This window comes from Triticum aestivum, chromosome 6D (assembly GCF_018294505.1).
Source record: "Triticum aestivum cultivar Chinese Spring chromosome 6D, IWGSC CS RefSeq v2.1, whole genome shotgun sequence".
Taxonomy (NCBI): Eukaryota; Viridiplantae; Streptophyta; class Magnoliopsida; order Poales; family Poaceae; genus Triticum; species Triticum aestivum.
In genome coordinates, this window is record NC_057811.1 from 337,898,251 (window position 1) to 337,913,391 (window position 15,141).

Genomic DNA, 15,141 nt, shown 5'->3' on the forward strand with positions numbered 1-15,141 from the left:
AACATGTCCCTAGTGAGCCTCTAGTTGACTAGCTCGTTGATCAATAGATGGTTGTGGTTTCCTGACCATGGACATTGGATGTCGTTGATAACAGGATCACATCATTAGGAGAATGATGTGATGGACTAGACCCAATCCTAAGCATAGCACAAGATCGCGTAGTTCGTTTGCTAGAGCTTTTCTAATGTCAAGTATCATTTCCTTAGACCATGAGATTGTGCAACTCCCGGATACCGCAGGAATGCTTTGGGTGTATCAAACGTCACAACGTAACTGGGTGGCTATAAAGGTGCACTACGGGTATCTCTGAAAATGTCTGTTGGGTTGGCACGAATCGAGACTGGGATTTGTCAATCAGTATGACGGAGAGGTATCTCTGGGCCCACTCGGTAATGCATCATCATAATGAGCTCAATGTGACTAAGGAGTTAGCCACAGGATCATGCGTTACGGAACGAGTAAAGAGACTTGTCGGTAACGAGATTGAACGAGGTATGGGGATAACGACGATCGAATCTCGGGCAAGTAACATACCGATGGACAAAGGGAATTGTATACGGGATTTATTGAATCTCCGACATTGTGGTTCATCCGATGAGATCATCGTGGAACATGTGGGAGCCAACATGGGTATCTAGATCCCGCTGTTGGTTATTGGCCGGAGAGATGTCTCGGTCATGTCTGCATGGTTCCTGAACCCGTAGGGTCTACACACTTAAGGTTCGGTGACGCTAGAGTTGTTATGGGAAATTGTATGTGGTTACCGAAGGTTGTTCGGAGTCCCAGATGAGATCCCGCACGTCACGAGGAGTTCCGTAATGGTCCGGAGGTGAAGATTTATATATGGGAAGTCCAGTTTCAGTCGCCGGAATGGTTTCGGGGTTATCGGTATTGTACCGGGACCACCGAAAGGTGTCCGGGAGTCCACCGGGTGGGGCCACCGCCCCGGAGGACTTAATGGGCTGAATATGGGAGGGAACCAGCCCCTAGTGGGCTGGTGCGCCCCCAAGGGCCCAAGGCGGCTAGGGTTGGAAACCCTAGGGGGAGGTGTGCCTCCCACCTTGCTTGGGGGGCAAGTCTCCCCTCCTGGCCGCCCCCTCTAGATGCATCTAAGGGGGCCGGCCCCCTCTTCCCTTCCCCCTATAAATAGTGTGGGATGGGAGGGCAGCCGCACCTCTTCCCCTGGCGCAGCCCCTCCCTCCTCCAACACCCCTCCTCCTCCGTAGTGCTTGGCGAAGCCCTGCAGGAGAACCGCAAGCTCCACCACCATGCCGTCGTGCTGCCGGAGCTTTCCCTCAACTTCTCCTCTCCCCTTGCTGGATCAAGAAGGAGGAGACGTCCCCGGGCTGCACGTGTGTTGAACGCGGAGGCGCCGTCCGTTCGGCGCTAGATCGGATCTTCCGCGATTTGAATCACCGCGAGTATGACTCCATCAACCGCGTTCTTGTAACGCTTCCGCTTAGCGATCTTCAAGGGTATGAAGATGCACTCCCTCTCTCTCATTGCTAGCATCTCCTAGATTGATCTTGGTGACACGTAGGAAAATTTTAAATTATTACTATGTTCCCCAGCAGATCTGATCATAAACTCAAAGTTCATCGGATCCCAACAAACACACCGCAAAAAAGAGTTACATCAAATAGATCTCCAAGAGACCATTGTATTGACAATCAAAAGAGAGAGAGGAAGCCATCTAGCTACTGCCTACGGACCCATAGGTCTACAATGAACTACTCACGCATCATCGGAGAGGCACCAATGAGGATGGTGAACCCCTCTGTGATGGTGTCTAGATTGGATCTCGTGGTTCTGGAACTTGCGGCGGCTGGAATTGTGTTTCGTCGACTCCCCAAGGGTTTCTAGAATATTTGGGTATTTATAGGGCAAAGAGGCGGTGCGGGAGGCTGTCGAGGTGGGCACAACCCACCAGCGCGCGCTTGGGGCTCCAAGCGCGCCCAGGTGGGTTGTGCCCCCCTCGGGGCACCCCTCTGGTACTTCTTTGGCCCATGTTGTTTCTTCTGGTCCATAAAAATTCTCCAAAAAGTTTCGCCTAGTTTGGACTCTGTTTGGTATTGATTTTCTGCGATGTAAAAATAAGCGAAAACAGCAACTGGCACTGGGCACTACGTCAATAGGTTAGTCCCAAAAAAACATATAAAGTTGCTATAAAATGATTGTAAAACATCCAAGAATGATAATATAACAACATGGAACAATCAAAAATTATAGATGCGTTGGAGATTATGGGTATACTCATATTTTGGTTGTTGTTAATTATGTTACTAAGTGGGTAGAAGCTATTCCAACTACTAGTGCTGATCACAACACTTCCATTAAAATGCTTAAAGAAGTTATTTTCCCAAGGTTTGGAGTCCCTAGATATTTAATGACTGATGGTGGTTCACACTTTATTCATTGTCATTTCTGTAAAATGCTTGCTAAATATGATGTTAACCATAGAATTGCTTCATCCTATCATCCTCAATCTAGTGGTCAAATTGAACTTAGCAATAGAGAAATAAAACTAATATTACAAAAAACTGTCAATAGGTCCCGAAAGAATTGGTCTAAGAAATTGCTTGATGCACTTTGGGCCTACAGAACAGCTTATAAAAATCCCATGGGTATGTCTCCTTATAAAATGGTCTATGGAAAAGCTTTTCATTTGCCTCTTGAGTTAGAACATAAAGCATATTGGGCAATTAAAGAACTCAACAATGATTTCAAACTTGCCGGTGAAAAGAGGATATTTGATATTAGCTCACTAGATGAATGGAGAACCCAAGCTTATGAAAATACCAAATTATTCAAAGAAAACGTTAAAAGGTGGCATGAAAAAAGAATCCAAAAGCGGGAATTTAAAGTTGGTGAATATGTTCTTTTGTACAACTCTCGTTTTAGATTCTTTGCAGGAAAACTTCTCTCCAAATGGGAAGGACCATATATTATCGAGAGGTTTATCGCTCTGGAGCTATCAAAATAAATAATGCCGAAGGTACTAACCCGAAGGTGGTCAATGGGCAAAGAATTAAACACTATATCTCAACTACGCCTATTAATGTTGAAAGCATTATTATTCAAACCATGACACCGGAGGAACACATAAAAGAAACCTTCCGGGACACTCCAGAATCATGAAAAAGAGGAGGTACGTGATACGGTAAGCAAACGAACTCCAAAAAGTCTGCAAAAATATTTCATGTAAGTTTTGGAATATTACAAAAATTAGGAAAATAAGAAATAACCAGGAAGGCAACCGAGGAGGGCACAAGACACCAGGGCGCGCCTGCCTAGCCTGGCACGCCCAGGTGGGTTGTGCCCACCTCGGGAACCTTCTCGACTCCTTTTTCCTCTCGTTTGCTTGTTTTCCAAGATAAAAAAATCTTTATATACCCCCCGAACGTATTGACCACCGTATCATGGAGAAATCTTATGTTCTTCTTTCTTGTTGTTTTCTAACATATCTGAAAATATGTTGTCTCAAGGTTCGGAGGGAGAGAGCTATGTCTCCAACTATGTTGTGGATCCAAAGATCTTGGGGGAAATTTATCCCTACCTATGGTTCACCGAACAAGAAGAAACTAATCTGGGGGAGGAGCAAGATGCATCTTCAGATGAAGATATAGCCCCGCTACCTCAACCTGGAGATCTTCACATAAAGCTCAATAAGTCAAACCTTCCCAGCAGAACTAAAAACCAGTCTATCCCTTCTTGTTTTCTGCTGGATAGCAAGGCAGCATTATACAAAAAGATATTAAGGCTTGAGCTAGAGAATGAGGATCTTAGGGAGGATAGCTTCAGCCTCCGACGCAAGCTAGAGAAGAAGAACATGACTACACCACCACCTCCTTCTTCACAACCAAAGGATATTTGAGTACATGGTATGGGTACTCCCCTTGGCTTCTGCCAAGCTTGGGGAGGTGCCCCGGTATCGTATCACCACCACCTTCTTTGCCTTTATTTATCTTAGTTTGATCTTTAGTTATCTTTTGATTTAGTTGAATAAAAGTTTAGTTCAATCTATTTTTGAGTGTTTGCTTAGTGATCTATCTATCTATGTAATCGTGTGCAAGATATATAATAAAGATTAGTTCGAGTTTTGCTTTCTTTACTTTTATGTTTCAATTAAAATAAAAGGAAATAATGAATAAGATCATATGCTAATCTTATGGTAAGTAATGACATCACATAAAGAAAAGTACAAGTGGTAAAATTTGTTGAAAGTTGACAAACATAGCATTGGTCAATGATGCAATTCATGAAAGAATTAATAAGGGAAGAGAAGATTCACATGCAAATACACTATCTTGGACATCTTTTGTGATTGTGAGCCCCCATCAAAATATTATATGCCAAAATTGTTGACGTTGGACAAGGAAGACAACGTAATAATTTATGATTGTTCATATCCACATAGAAGTTATATTGCAATAGATCCTTTAACATGTGGTGCTTGCTCAATATCTTTGCTAGCCAAAAATTCCGCACTAAGTAGAGATACTACTTGTGCATCCAAAAACCCTTAAACCCAAAATATTATTTTGAGAGTCCACCATACCTACCTATGGATTGAGTAAGATCCTTCAAGTAAGTTGTCATCGGTGCAATAAGGAAATAAAAATTGCTTCTAAATGTGTTGGATCATTTATTGTAAGAGAAAATTGAGAGTTGTACGAACTTGTGATGACAAAATAATAAAAGCGACAGACTACATAATAAAGGTTGCTATCATAAGGGGAAATATAACGTGACATTCTTTTGCACTAAGACATTGAGCATACAAACCAAAAAGTGCATGACAACCTCTGCTTCCCTCTGTGAAGGGCCTATCTTTTACTTTTATGCAAGAGTCAAGGTATTCTTCCCTATTCATTTTTGTTTTCTCTTTTTGCTAGCATCATGTGGTGAGGAAAGATCTAGGCACATATATCTAGTTGGATATGGGTGAGCATGAGTTATTATTGTTGGCATCACCGTTGAGGTGAATACGTTGGGAGGCGAAACTATAAGCCCCTATCTTTCCATGTGTCCGGTAGAAACTTTTTGCTCATGTGCGTGAGGTGAGTGTTAGAAATCATAGAAGATTATATGATGGTTGAGTATGTGGACTTTCCAAAACGCTCTGATACGAGACCCTTCCAGAAAAGATGATGAATTGTAGTTGCAAAGTTGACTGAGAACATAGTTTGTTGGTTTTCAATAGAGTTTATGCTTTTACTTCGATGTTGTGATGAATTGTTACTTGTTCATGATAAGTTATATGATAAAGTTATGTGATAAAGTTTTATCATAAAGTTTTTTGTTGTTATAATAATAAGCATGATGCTTCTATGTCCGTATTTTGTTTTTACCGACACCTCTCTCTCTCTCTAAGCATGTGGGCATGTTTTTCGATATCGGTTGTTCACTTGAAGACAAGTGAGGTCTAAGCTTGGGGGAGTTGATACGTCCATTTTGCATCATGTTTTCCTACTATTATTTGCAATGTTTTTATGCATAATAATGCTTTATGAAGTAATTCTAATGCCTTTTCTGTCATAATATGCAAGGTTTACACAAAGAGGGAGAATGCCGGCAACTGGAATTCTGGACCTAAAAAAGCTACGTCGGAGTTACCTATGCTGCACGTCTCCAAATGAGCTAAAATTTTACGGAATTGTTTTGGAATATATAAAAATACTGGAGCAAATAACTACCAGAGGGGGCCCACCTGGTGAGCACAAGACACCAGGGCGCGCCAGGGCCCCCAAGCGCGCCCTGGTGGGTTTTGCTCAGCCCAGCCCACCTCCGGTGCCCATCTTCGGGTATATAAGTCATTTAGACCTAGAAAAAATAAGGAGAGGACTTTCGGGATGAAGCTCCGCCGTCTTGAGGCGGAACTTGGGCAGGAGCAGTTTTGCCCTCCGGCGGAGCGATTTCGCTCAGGGAACTTCCCTCCCAGAGGGGGAAACCGAAGCCATCGTCATCACCAACAACCCTCTCATCTTTGGGAGGCCAATCTCCATCAACATCTTCAACAACACCATCTCCTCTCAACCCCAAGTTCATCTCTTGTGTTCAATCTTTGTATCGGAACCTCACATTGGTACCTGTGGGTGACTAGTAGTGTTGATTACATCTTGTAGTTGATTATTATATGGTTTATTTGGTGGAATATTATATGTTCAGATCCATTATGCTATTTAATACCCCTCTGATCTTGAGCATGGATATTATTTGTGAGAAGTTACTTTTGTTCTTGAGGTCACGGGAGAAGTCATGTTGCAAGTAATCATGTGAACTTGACATGCGTTCGATATTTTGATGATATGTATGTTCTGATTCCCTTAGTGGTGTCATGTGAACGTCGACTACATGGCACTTCACCATATTTGGGCCTAAGGGAATGCATTGTGGAGTAGTTATTAGATGATGGGTTGCTAGAGTGACAGAAGGTTAAACCCTAGTTTATGCGCTACTTCATAAGGGACCGATTTGGATCCAAAAGTTTAATGCTATGGTTAGATTTTATCTTAATACTTTTCTCATAGTTGCGGATGCTTGCGAGGGGGTTAATCATAAGTAGGAGGTTTGTTCAAGTAAGAACAACACCTAAGCACCGGTCCACCCACATATCAAATTATCAAAGTAGCGAACACGAATCAAATCAACATGATGAAAGTGACTAGATGAAATTTCCGTGTACCCTCAAGAATGCTTTGCTTATTAAGAGACCGTTTTGGCCGGTCCTTTGCCACAAAAGGATTGGGATACCCCGATGCACTTTATTTTCCGTTACCGTTACTTGCTCGTTACAAATTATCTTGCTATCAAACTACATGTTACCGACAATTTCAGTGCTTATAGAAAATACTTTGCTGAAAACCACTTGTCATTTCCTTCCGCTCCTCGTTGGGTTTGACACTCTTACTTATCGAAAGGACTACAATTTATCCCCTATACTTGTGGGTCATCACCCCCTGGCCCAAGAATTAAGATTTTTTATGTGGCTTGTTCTTAGAAACAGTATGGTAACCTAGGACAATTTGCATAGGAGGGGATGGACGGGCAGTAGGGTCTGCCCCTTTTGTGGCTTTGATGAGTCTACTGATTTTGTTTTCATGAAGTACTCCTTGGCTAGAATCTTGTTGAACATTTTGAAATGTGCTTTTTAATTTGCTAGATGTTCTTGATAGCTCTGATGCTCTACTGAATATCGGGCTTAATAAATTTAGGGTTGATGACAAACACCTGATGTTTACTTGTGCTATTGTGGTCTTTCAGACTATTTGGAAATTAATAAATAGTACCATATTTGAAAATGCCAAGATTATTGACCCTTGTGTCCCTGTCAACTTGATTGCTAGATGGCTAAATGACTGGATTGTTTTGCAGAATAAATAGCAAATATCAAAGAAGGTTGAAGTTGGTGGTAAAAGTGCTAGAGCTAGTAGTAAGTGAAGTTTGATGTGCTGTCCAAGGGTTGCGAGTTGTGGTGCACATGATACAACAAATACCTGTTTTGGGAGATGATGCAAAGGCTTTTGGTCCTTGTCTATGTCCTGATGGCAAAAAATGTAATAGCTTAGTAATCTACTGCGAACCCATGTGACAAGTATTGTTTCTAATGTTGCTTTTGTCACCCTTGGTGCCTGTTGAAGATAATCCGAACCCTGGTTTTCAGTTGGTTTATATGTTTGGCTTGGTAGTTTAGGCACTTAGAGCAACTCCAACCAGGCGACCCATTTCGTCCGTCCACATCCGTTTGGGTCGCCGCAGACAAAAACACTGGCCCAATGCGCCGACCCATTCCCAAAAACCGTCATTTTATAGCAACTTTATATCATTTTTGGGACGAACCTATTGACATAGTGCCCAGTGCCAGTTGTTGTTTTTTGTTTGTTTTTTACTTTACAGAATATCAGTACCAAATGGAGTCCAAATGCAGCGAAACTTTTTGGAGATTTTTTTGGATCAGAAGACAACTTGGGAGCCAAGGAAGCACCAGAGGGGAGGCCCGTGGGGCCCACGAGACACCAGGGCACGCCAGAGGCCCCTGGCGCGCCCTGATGGGTTATGGGGCCCACGGGGGTCTCCTCCACCACCTCCCAGCTCTATAAATACCCAAATATTCCAGAAACCCTAGGGGAGTCGAAAAAACACAATTACAGCCGTCGCAAGTTCCAGAACCATGAGATCCAATCTAGAGCCCTATTCCGGCACTCTGCCGGAGGGGAACACGATCACGGAGGGGTTCATCATCCTCATTGGTGCTCCTTCGATGATGCATGAGTAACCTACGGGTCCGTAGGCAGTAGCTAGATGGTTTATTCTCTCTTTTTTATTCTCAATACAATGTTCTCCTCGTTGTTGTTGGAGATCTATTTGATGTAATGACTTTTTGCGGTGTGTTTGTTGGGATCCCATGAAGTTTGAGTTTATTATCAGATCTATATCCATGAATATTATTTGAGTTTTCTTTGATCTCTTATATGCATGATTATTTAAGCCTCGTATTTCTTCTCCGAATCTTTGCTTTAGTTAGGCCGACTAGATCGATTTTTCTTGCAATGGGAAGAGGTTCTTCGTGATGGGTTCGATCTTGTGGTGTCCTCACACAGTGACAGAAGGGTTAGTGAGGCACGTATGTATCGTTTCTATTAAGGATAAAAATATGGGGTCTATTCCTACATGAATAGATCTTGTCTACATCATGTCATCGTTCTTATTGCATTACTCTGTTTCTCCATGAACTTAATACACTAGATGCATGCTTGAAAGCGGTCGATGTGTGCAGTAATAGTAGTAGATGCAGGCAGGAGTCGGCCTACTAATCTTGGACGTGATGCCTATATACATAATCATTACCTTGGATATCGTCATAATTATTTGTTCTTCTATCAATTGCCCAACAGTAATTTGTTTACTCACCGTATGCTATTTTCTCGAGAGAAGCCACTAGTGAAATCTACGGCCCCCGGGTCTATCTTTTATCATATTTTTTCAGATCTATATTTCCAAAAACCCAAAAATACCTTGATGCACTTTTTCTTTACTTGTTTTATTTTGTGTTCTTGCTAGATATTTATCCAATCTCATACAATTTAATCTATTTTTTTTACCGTGGAGGGATTGACAACCCCTCTTACGCGTCGGGTTGCAAGTATTTGTTCTTTGTGTGCAGGTTCATTTACGTAATGTTGCTTGGTTCTCCTAGTGGATTGATAACCTTAGTTTCGTAACTGAGGGAAATACTTACCGTAGCTGTACTACATCATCCCTTCCTCTATGGGGAAATACCGACGCAGTTTCAAGCCGCATCACCAGCCATGGGATTCTTCAATGGGAAGGGAGGGAAGAAGGGGAGGTTCAGCGCCGGAGCGAGCTCTTCCCGCGGGCACCCTGCTACGTCGCCGCCAGCTAGGCGCAGCACGCCACCGCGGGAGCGGGAGCGGCTGTACATCCCAGTCCACCAGGTGCGGTGGCACTGGAAGTATCGCCAGCCCATGTCGTATCCAGATGTGAACTTGCCGCACCGCTGGCATCTGGACCCGTAGCGCATCCTCATCCCGGCGGCCCCGCGGTCCGCGCGGGCACACGTTGAGGAGGTTCGCCGGTGGCGCGAGCTCCTCACCCGCAGCAGCGCGCCATACGTGACTACGCGCCAGACTCCCCTAACTGGGAGCGCTGGTTTGCGCTAAAGGAGGAAGAGAAGGCGGAGGCGGAGTACCAAGCCGCCCTCGAGGATGCCCTGCAGCACACGCTGGAGGCGAGCCGGCTCGAGGAGGACGCTCATTGGGATGGGCTGGAGCAAGCCCTAGCTTTATCCGCGGCGGGGGACTCGTCCATGCGCCCATGTTCATGCCGCCACTACCACCGGTGCTGCCCCTCGTCGAGCCCAAGACCGAGCCGGAGCCGGAGCCGGAGCCGGAGCGCGAGCCAAGTCCCACGCGCAAGCGGTCACCGCCGCCCCCCACTTGGCCGGAGGAGTCCTATTCGTGGACCGGCCAGCTCCGCGAGTGGGTGAGCGCGCCTCCCTGCTACTTCGCCTCCACGCCAGAAGAAGAGGCGGCCCACGTTAAGCGCTGGAAGGCGCATTGCCTCGCCGACGAGGGGGCCGACGTCGAGCGGCAGATGCGATATGAGCAGATGATGCGCCACGACGAGGAGGCTCTGCGGCTTGAGGTGGAGGAGGAGAGCGCCCGCCTCGCCGCTATGTCGCCGCAGCAGCGGACGCCGAAGGAGGCTGCCCTGGCTGCCTATCAAACCGACGTTCGGGTGGGCTGGGCCTCCCCCCGTCTTCATTGACCTCACCGGTGGCGACGACGACGGGAAGGGCAAGGGCAAGGCGGTCTACTAGGGTATCGTGCAGACGTTCATTAGAGTTTTTTTAATTTTTTAGTTATGTTTAAGTGGACTTTGGCCCGCGTTTGACCGGCCGTTTATGCATAATTATGCTTAATTCGTCAGTATCGGCCACGTCGGTATAAATGGGTCGGCCTCCCGTTGGGCGCACCTGCCGACCCAAATGAAAAATCGGACGCGCACGTTTGCCTGGCCGACCCAAACGAACGAAAAACGGATAAAGCGCGCGTCCGTTTGGGTCGGCGCGTTGGAGTTGCTCTTAGGTCCATTATATTGAGTTGATGTCTTTTGTTTTTGCCTAGTAGTTTGTAAAAGACATTATGGTTTCTGATAAATGAAATTGGAAGGAAAGCCCTTTTTATGAAAAAAAAAACTAAAATAGTTACTCCTCCGCCGCTTGGCACAACTTTGCTTGTGACCGGGAATGACAGAAGAAGCGTTGCCGAGACGGAGATGCCAGGGAGAAGTGCCGTCGTGGCCAGAGATGACAAGAAAGACTAAAAGGTGAAGAAAAAAAGTTTACCATAATATTGTCCGAGACGGTGTGGGGAGGGGGGCAAGGGGTGCCCGTCAGCTGCAGCCATGGGTGGCACTATTCATCCCTCATTTTTACTCAGAAATGCCCGTTCTAGATGGCCAGGGGAGGAACATTTCGAGGAAAGAAAAAAGCTAAATATAAGGCACTAAACATTTTTGAGATCTGCTAGCTGATTGCTAAGTACCTTTTAAGGATCGGCTAGAGATGCCTTTAATTTGTGGCCATGTTTGCACAAGCTAGTATATATAAAGTTATAAACTGATAGTTAGTCAATGTTCAGTACACTGATTTGATACATGTACATGTGGTAAGTTCAATTATTACCTACTACTACTAGTAGTTGGTTCTGTTAAAACTTGGCACACACACTGCAATTAGCTGGACAAGTGATGGCCCATCAGCCTCTCATGGCCGGAAAAGGCGACCGAGCTGGCATTTGCAACCAATCAATACAAGGACAGACTTACCCGAGATTCGATCGTCGGGAGCTACCAGTGGCCTTGCCACCAATGATGCACTGACATATGTAAGGTTGTGGGATCATATGCATGTATATATGAAAGTATTTGATCGAGAACACTTCTTGTATTCTGATTTTAGTCAAATCAATGTCAGAATAGTGTAATACCTTTTTACAGAGGTAGTTCGTATGCCTGCATGCAACATCTCTCTCCAACATATCCATACATTTTCGCTTTGTTTAAGATTTTAGATGCCCAATATCTTCAACAGTAATGATCTACCACTGAAATTTTTTATATATTCAAATTTCTGAACACATGATCTTTAGAACAAGACTAATCTTGAATATATTTAAACTATTGCAGAAAAAGACCTCCCCTTGCTTCACTTGTCTCCAAGAAGAGGACAGAGTCGATCACATCCTAGTACAATGCCCATATGCTAGAGAGGTGTGGCACCTGATCCTTGATCACTCCAGGTTGAACATAGCTGCCCCGACAACAGATTTCACCCCAATCCAATGGTGGGAGCATACCAGAAGCGCCCTTCAGAGGTGCGAGAGGAAGGGTTTCGACTCCCTATTCATGGTGACGACTTGGGCAATTTGGAAACAGCGGAACGCGAGGGTCTTCGGAAAAGTACATCGGCAACTGCAGCCCGTGCAATTGAAGGCGCGAATTATCGATGAAACTAAGGATTGGCGGGCTGCCGGAGCAGGAGGTCTAAATCAATTAGCGAGAGAGTAGCCTTAGTGTTGTTCTAGGTGTTGGTGAAGCTGTGCGATCGAGCCCTGTTCGCAGCGTGCTCCCTTCTATAAATATATGGTACGCCCTTGGCGTATTCTCGAAAAAATAATATTTAAACTAGTATAATTTTTGCTATTTCAATCATATCAAATATTTAATTTCAGTCATTTCAAATTCACATATTCGAAATAATTGTAATCAGTACTGAAATGATTGAAACCGTTTTCTGAAGAAAACAATCATGCATATGAAACATATTTCAATGTGAACTTGTTATTTCAGAGATGCGACACTATTGGAATATAATTTTTTTAAATGAGTGAAATCAGGTTTCTGAAATAAGTGAAATACATTTTTTTAATTCAGTGAAACCAATGTTTTGAAATAAGTGAAATTCTATTTTTATAAATGAGCGAAATCCGTTTTATGAAGCGAGTGAAATTGTTTTTTCAATTGATAACTTTTTGAATTGTATGAAATAGATTTTTTGAAATAATTGAAATCAGTTCTTTGCATCGAATGAAATCAATTTCGGAATATGTTTTCTCAACTGAGTGAAATATGTTTTCACAACTGACTAAAATTATTTTCTTCATATGAGTGAAATATGTTTCTACAGATGAGTAAAATTGGCTTTTTTAACATAAAGAAATGAGTTTTTTAATGATTGAAATTAGCTTTCTGAAATAAGTGAAATACATTTTTTTAATTCAGTGAAACCAATGTTTTGAAATGTGAAATTGTGTTTTTATAAATGAGCGAAATCTGTTTTATGAAGCGAGTGAAATTGTTTTCTCAATTGATAACTTTTTGAATTGTGTGAAATAGGTTTTTTGAAATAATTGAAATCAATTCTTTGCATCGAGTATCAAATGAGCGAAATTAGCTTTTGAAAATTATTAAAACATGTTTTTCTTTCAATTGAAATGACTGAAATCAGTTGTATCAAATGAGTGAAATCGGTTGTTGATGAAATGAGTGAAATCAGTTTTTAAAATGTGTGAAATAAATTTTGAATGAGCCTAAATCCATCTTTTGAAAATGTTTGAAACAAATTTTGAATGAGCCTAAATCCATCTTTAAAAAAATGTGAAATAAATATCATTTCACAGCAAAACAATTTTGTGTTTTATGAAAGTCATTTGAAAGATAACTGAAATATAGAAAATAAAAAGTAGTTTAAATATATCCAAGATTAATCTTGTTCTGGAGATCTTGTCATCACGATTTCAAATATGTAAAAAGTTTCAAAAATGGACATTTCGTTTAACAGATATCAATCATTCAAAATATAACGATGAAATTAAATACATGTCAATTGTATGAAGAGAGAGATGCATGCAGCGCCGTGTATGTGGTGAGAGAATCTCCACACCCCGTCCTTCTCTTCTCTCCTATGTAAAAACTGACAGTGTCTAACGCAAATGCAAGTATAGCTCTGTTTAATCTGTTACATTTGCATATGAAAAAAAAGTGTATAAAACTTGTACGAATCTTGACGAGAGTAACGGACGATGGATTACACACCAGTACATCCCGGCACCGGTAAAGAAACTTTTTCGCAGGCCCCATGCACTCTTGCCTATGAAGTTGCACTCTACAACATTTGTCCCGATCGACCCATCCATACGTGTACGAACTACAGTACGAAGTAGATACACTCCCTGGCCTACTCCGCCATGCCACCGTGATCGGTGGGCTGCGCGGCCAGTGAGCTGGAGATTAGCTAGCTCGCTGTGATCACTCACTGAGAGCCACCCTCGCTGACCACGCTATATAACCATCACTCCTCCGCTCTCGCTTCCTCCCACTGCTCCAGAGCGCCGACCAAGAACAAGAAGCACCAGATCAAAATGGCGCTCCTCCCGCTGGTCCTCGCGGTCCTCGTCGTCTCCTGCGCCGCGCAGCAGCCACCGGTGCAGCCGCCGCCAACGCCCAACGCGCCGCCTGCCGGCAACCCGCCTCCTGCTCCCAACGCGCCTCCGGCCGGCAACCCGCCTCCAGCTCCCACCGCGCCCCCGGCCGGCAACCCGCCTCCAGCTCCCAGCGCTCCTCCGGCCCCCACCACGCCTCCTCAGGCGCCACAGGCCCCGGCCACGCCCCCTCCGGCCCCGCAGGCTCCGGCCACCCCTCCTCCGGCTCCCACCACCCCGCCGGCCACCCCTCCACCTGCTCCCACCACCCCGCCCCCGGCTCCCCCGACGCAGCCTCCGCCCGCTCCCACCACCCCGCCGCCGTCGCCCCCGGCCACCCCGCCTCCAGCGCCCGCCACCCCGCCGCCATCACCGCCCATGTCGCCACCACCCGCCACACCTCCTCCGATGGCGACCCCGCCGTCGATGGCGCCCACGACCTCCCCGACCGTCGCCCCGACGACATCGCCCACCGCGACGCCGTCGATGTCTCCGACCAGCCCCAAGACGACCTCCCCGACAAGCTCCCCGACTTCGTCTCCCTCGCTCACGCCCGCAGGCACGCCGGTGACGGACAGCAGCGCCTCGAGCGCGCGCGCGGCCGGCGTCGCGGCGCTGGTGGCCTTGGCGAGCGCGGGCCTCGCCGTCTTCCTCTGAGCAGCAGGCCGGTGCATGCTGTGTCCTCCTTCCCGCGCGTCGCTGCAGCTTTCTTCTTCTTTCGTGTCGTTATTTAATTTTTACCGGTGGTACTACTACGATGGATCGATTCTTGATGATGCACTACGATGATGCATTGGTTGTCCGTCCCGTTTTTCCTTTTGATGATCGGCGGGTGGTGGTTGGTTAAGTTTAGTGCATGTTCCGCTCTGTACTGTACGTGAGTTACCGCTCCATTTTGGTTATATAGAGAGGATTTTGTGTATATTTTCAGTGTACTCCATTATCACTTCACTTCCGTCCGTTCAATAAATTCCCCACGCAGCTTATTCACCGCGCCCCATGTTCGCTCTCTGCTCAAGTGCCGCTCATCATCCGATCGATCGGTGTGTACTGTGTCGCTCATTAATAAACGAGCGGTGAAATGCCGTGGCTCGGAGGTCGGCACGCCTTTGAAATTCACGACCGGTACGTGTAATCG

At 45.1% G+C, this 15,141-nt stretch overlaps 1 protein-coding gene across 1 annotated transcript; it reads left to right on the forward strand.

The window, feature by feature from the left end:
* Positions 1-13,870: 13,870 nt before the first annotated feature.
* Positions 13,871-14,925, forward strand: LOC123142606 (splicing factor 3A subunit 2; the record flags this gene model as incomplete). Its single annotated transcript, XM_044561445.1, has 1 exon — positions 13,871-14,925. A coding segment is annotated over one exon (867 nt), but the record flags the coding sequence as incomplete, so codon positions are not given.
* Between the last annotated feature and the right edge of the window lie 216 nt (positions 14,926-15,141).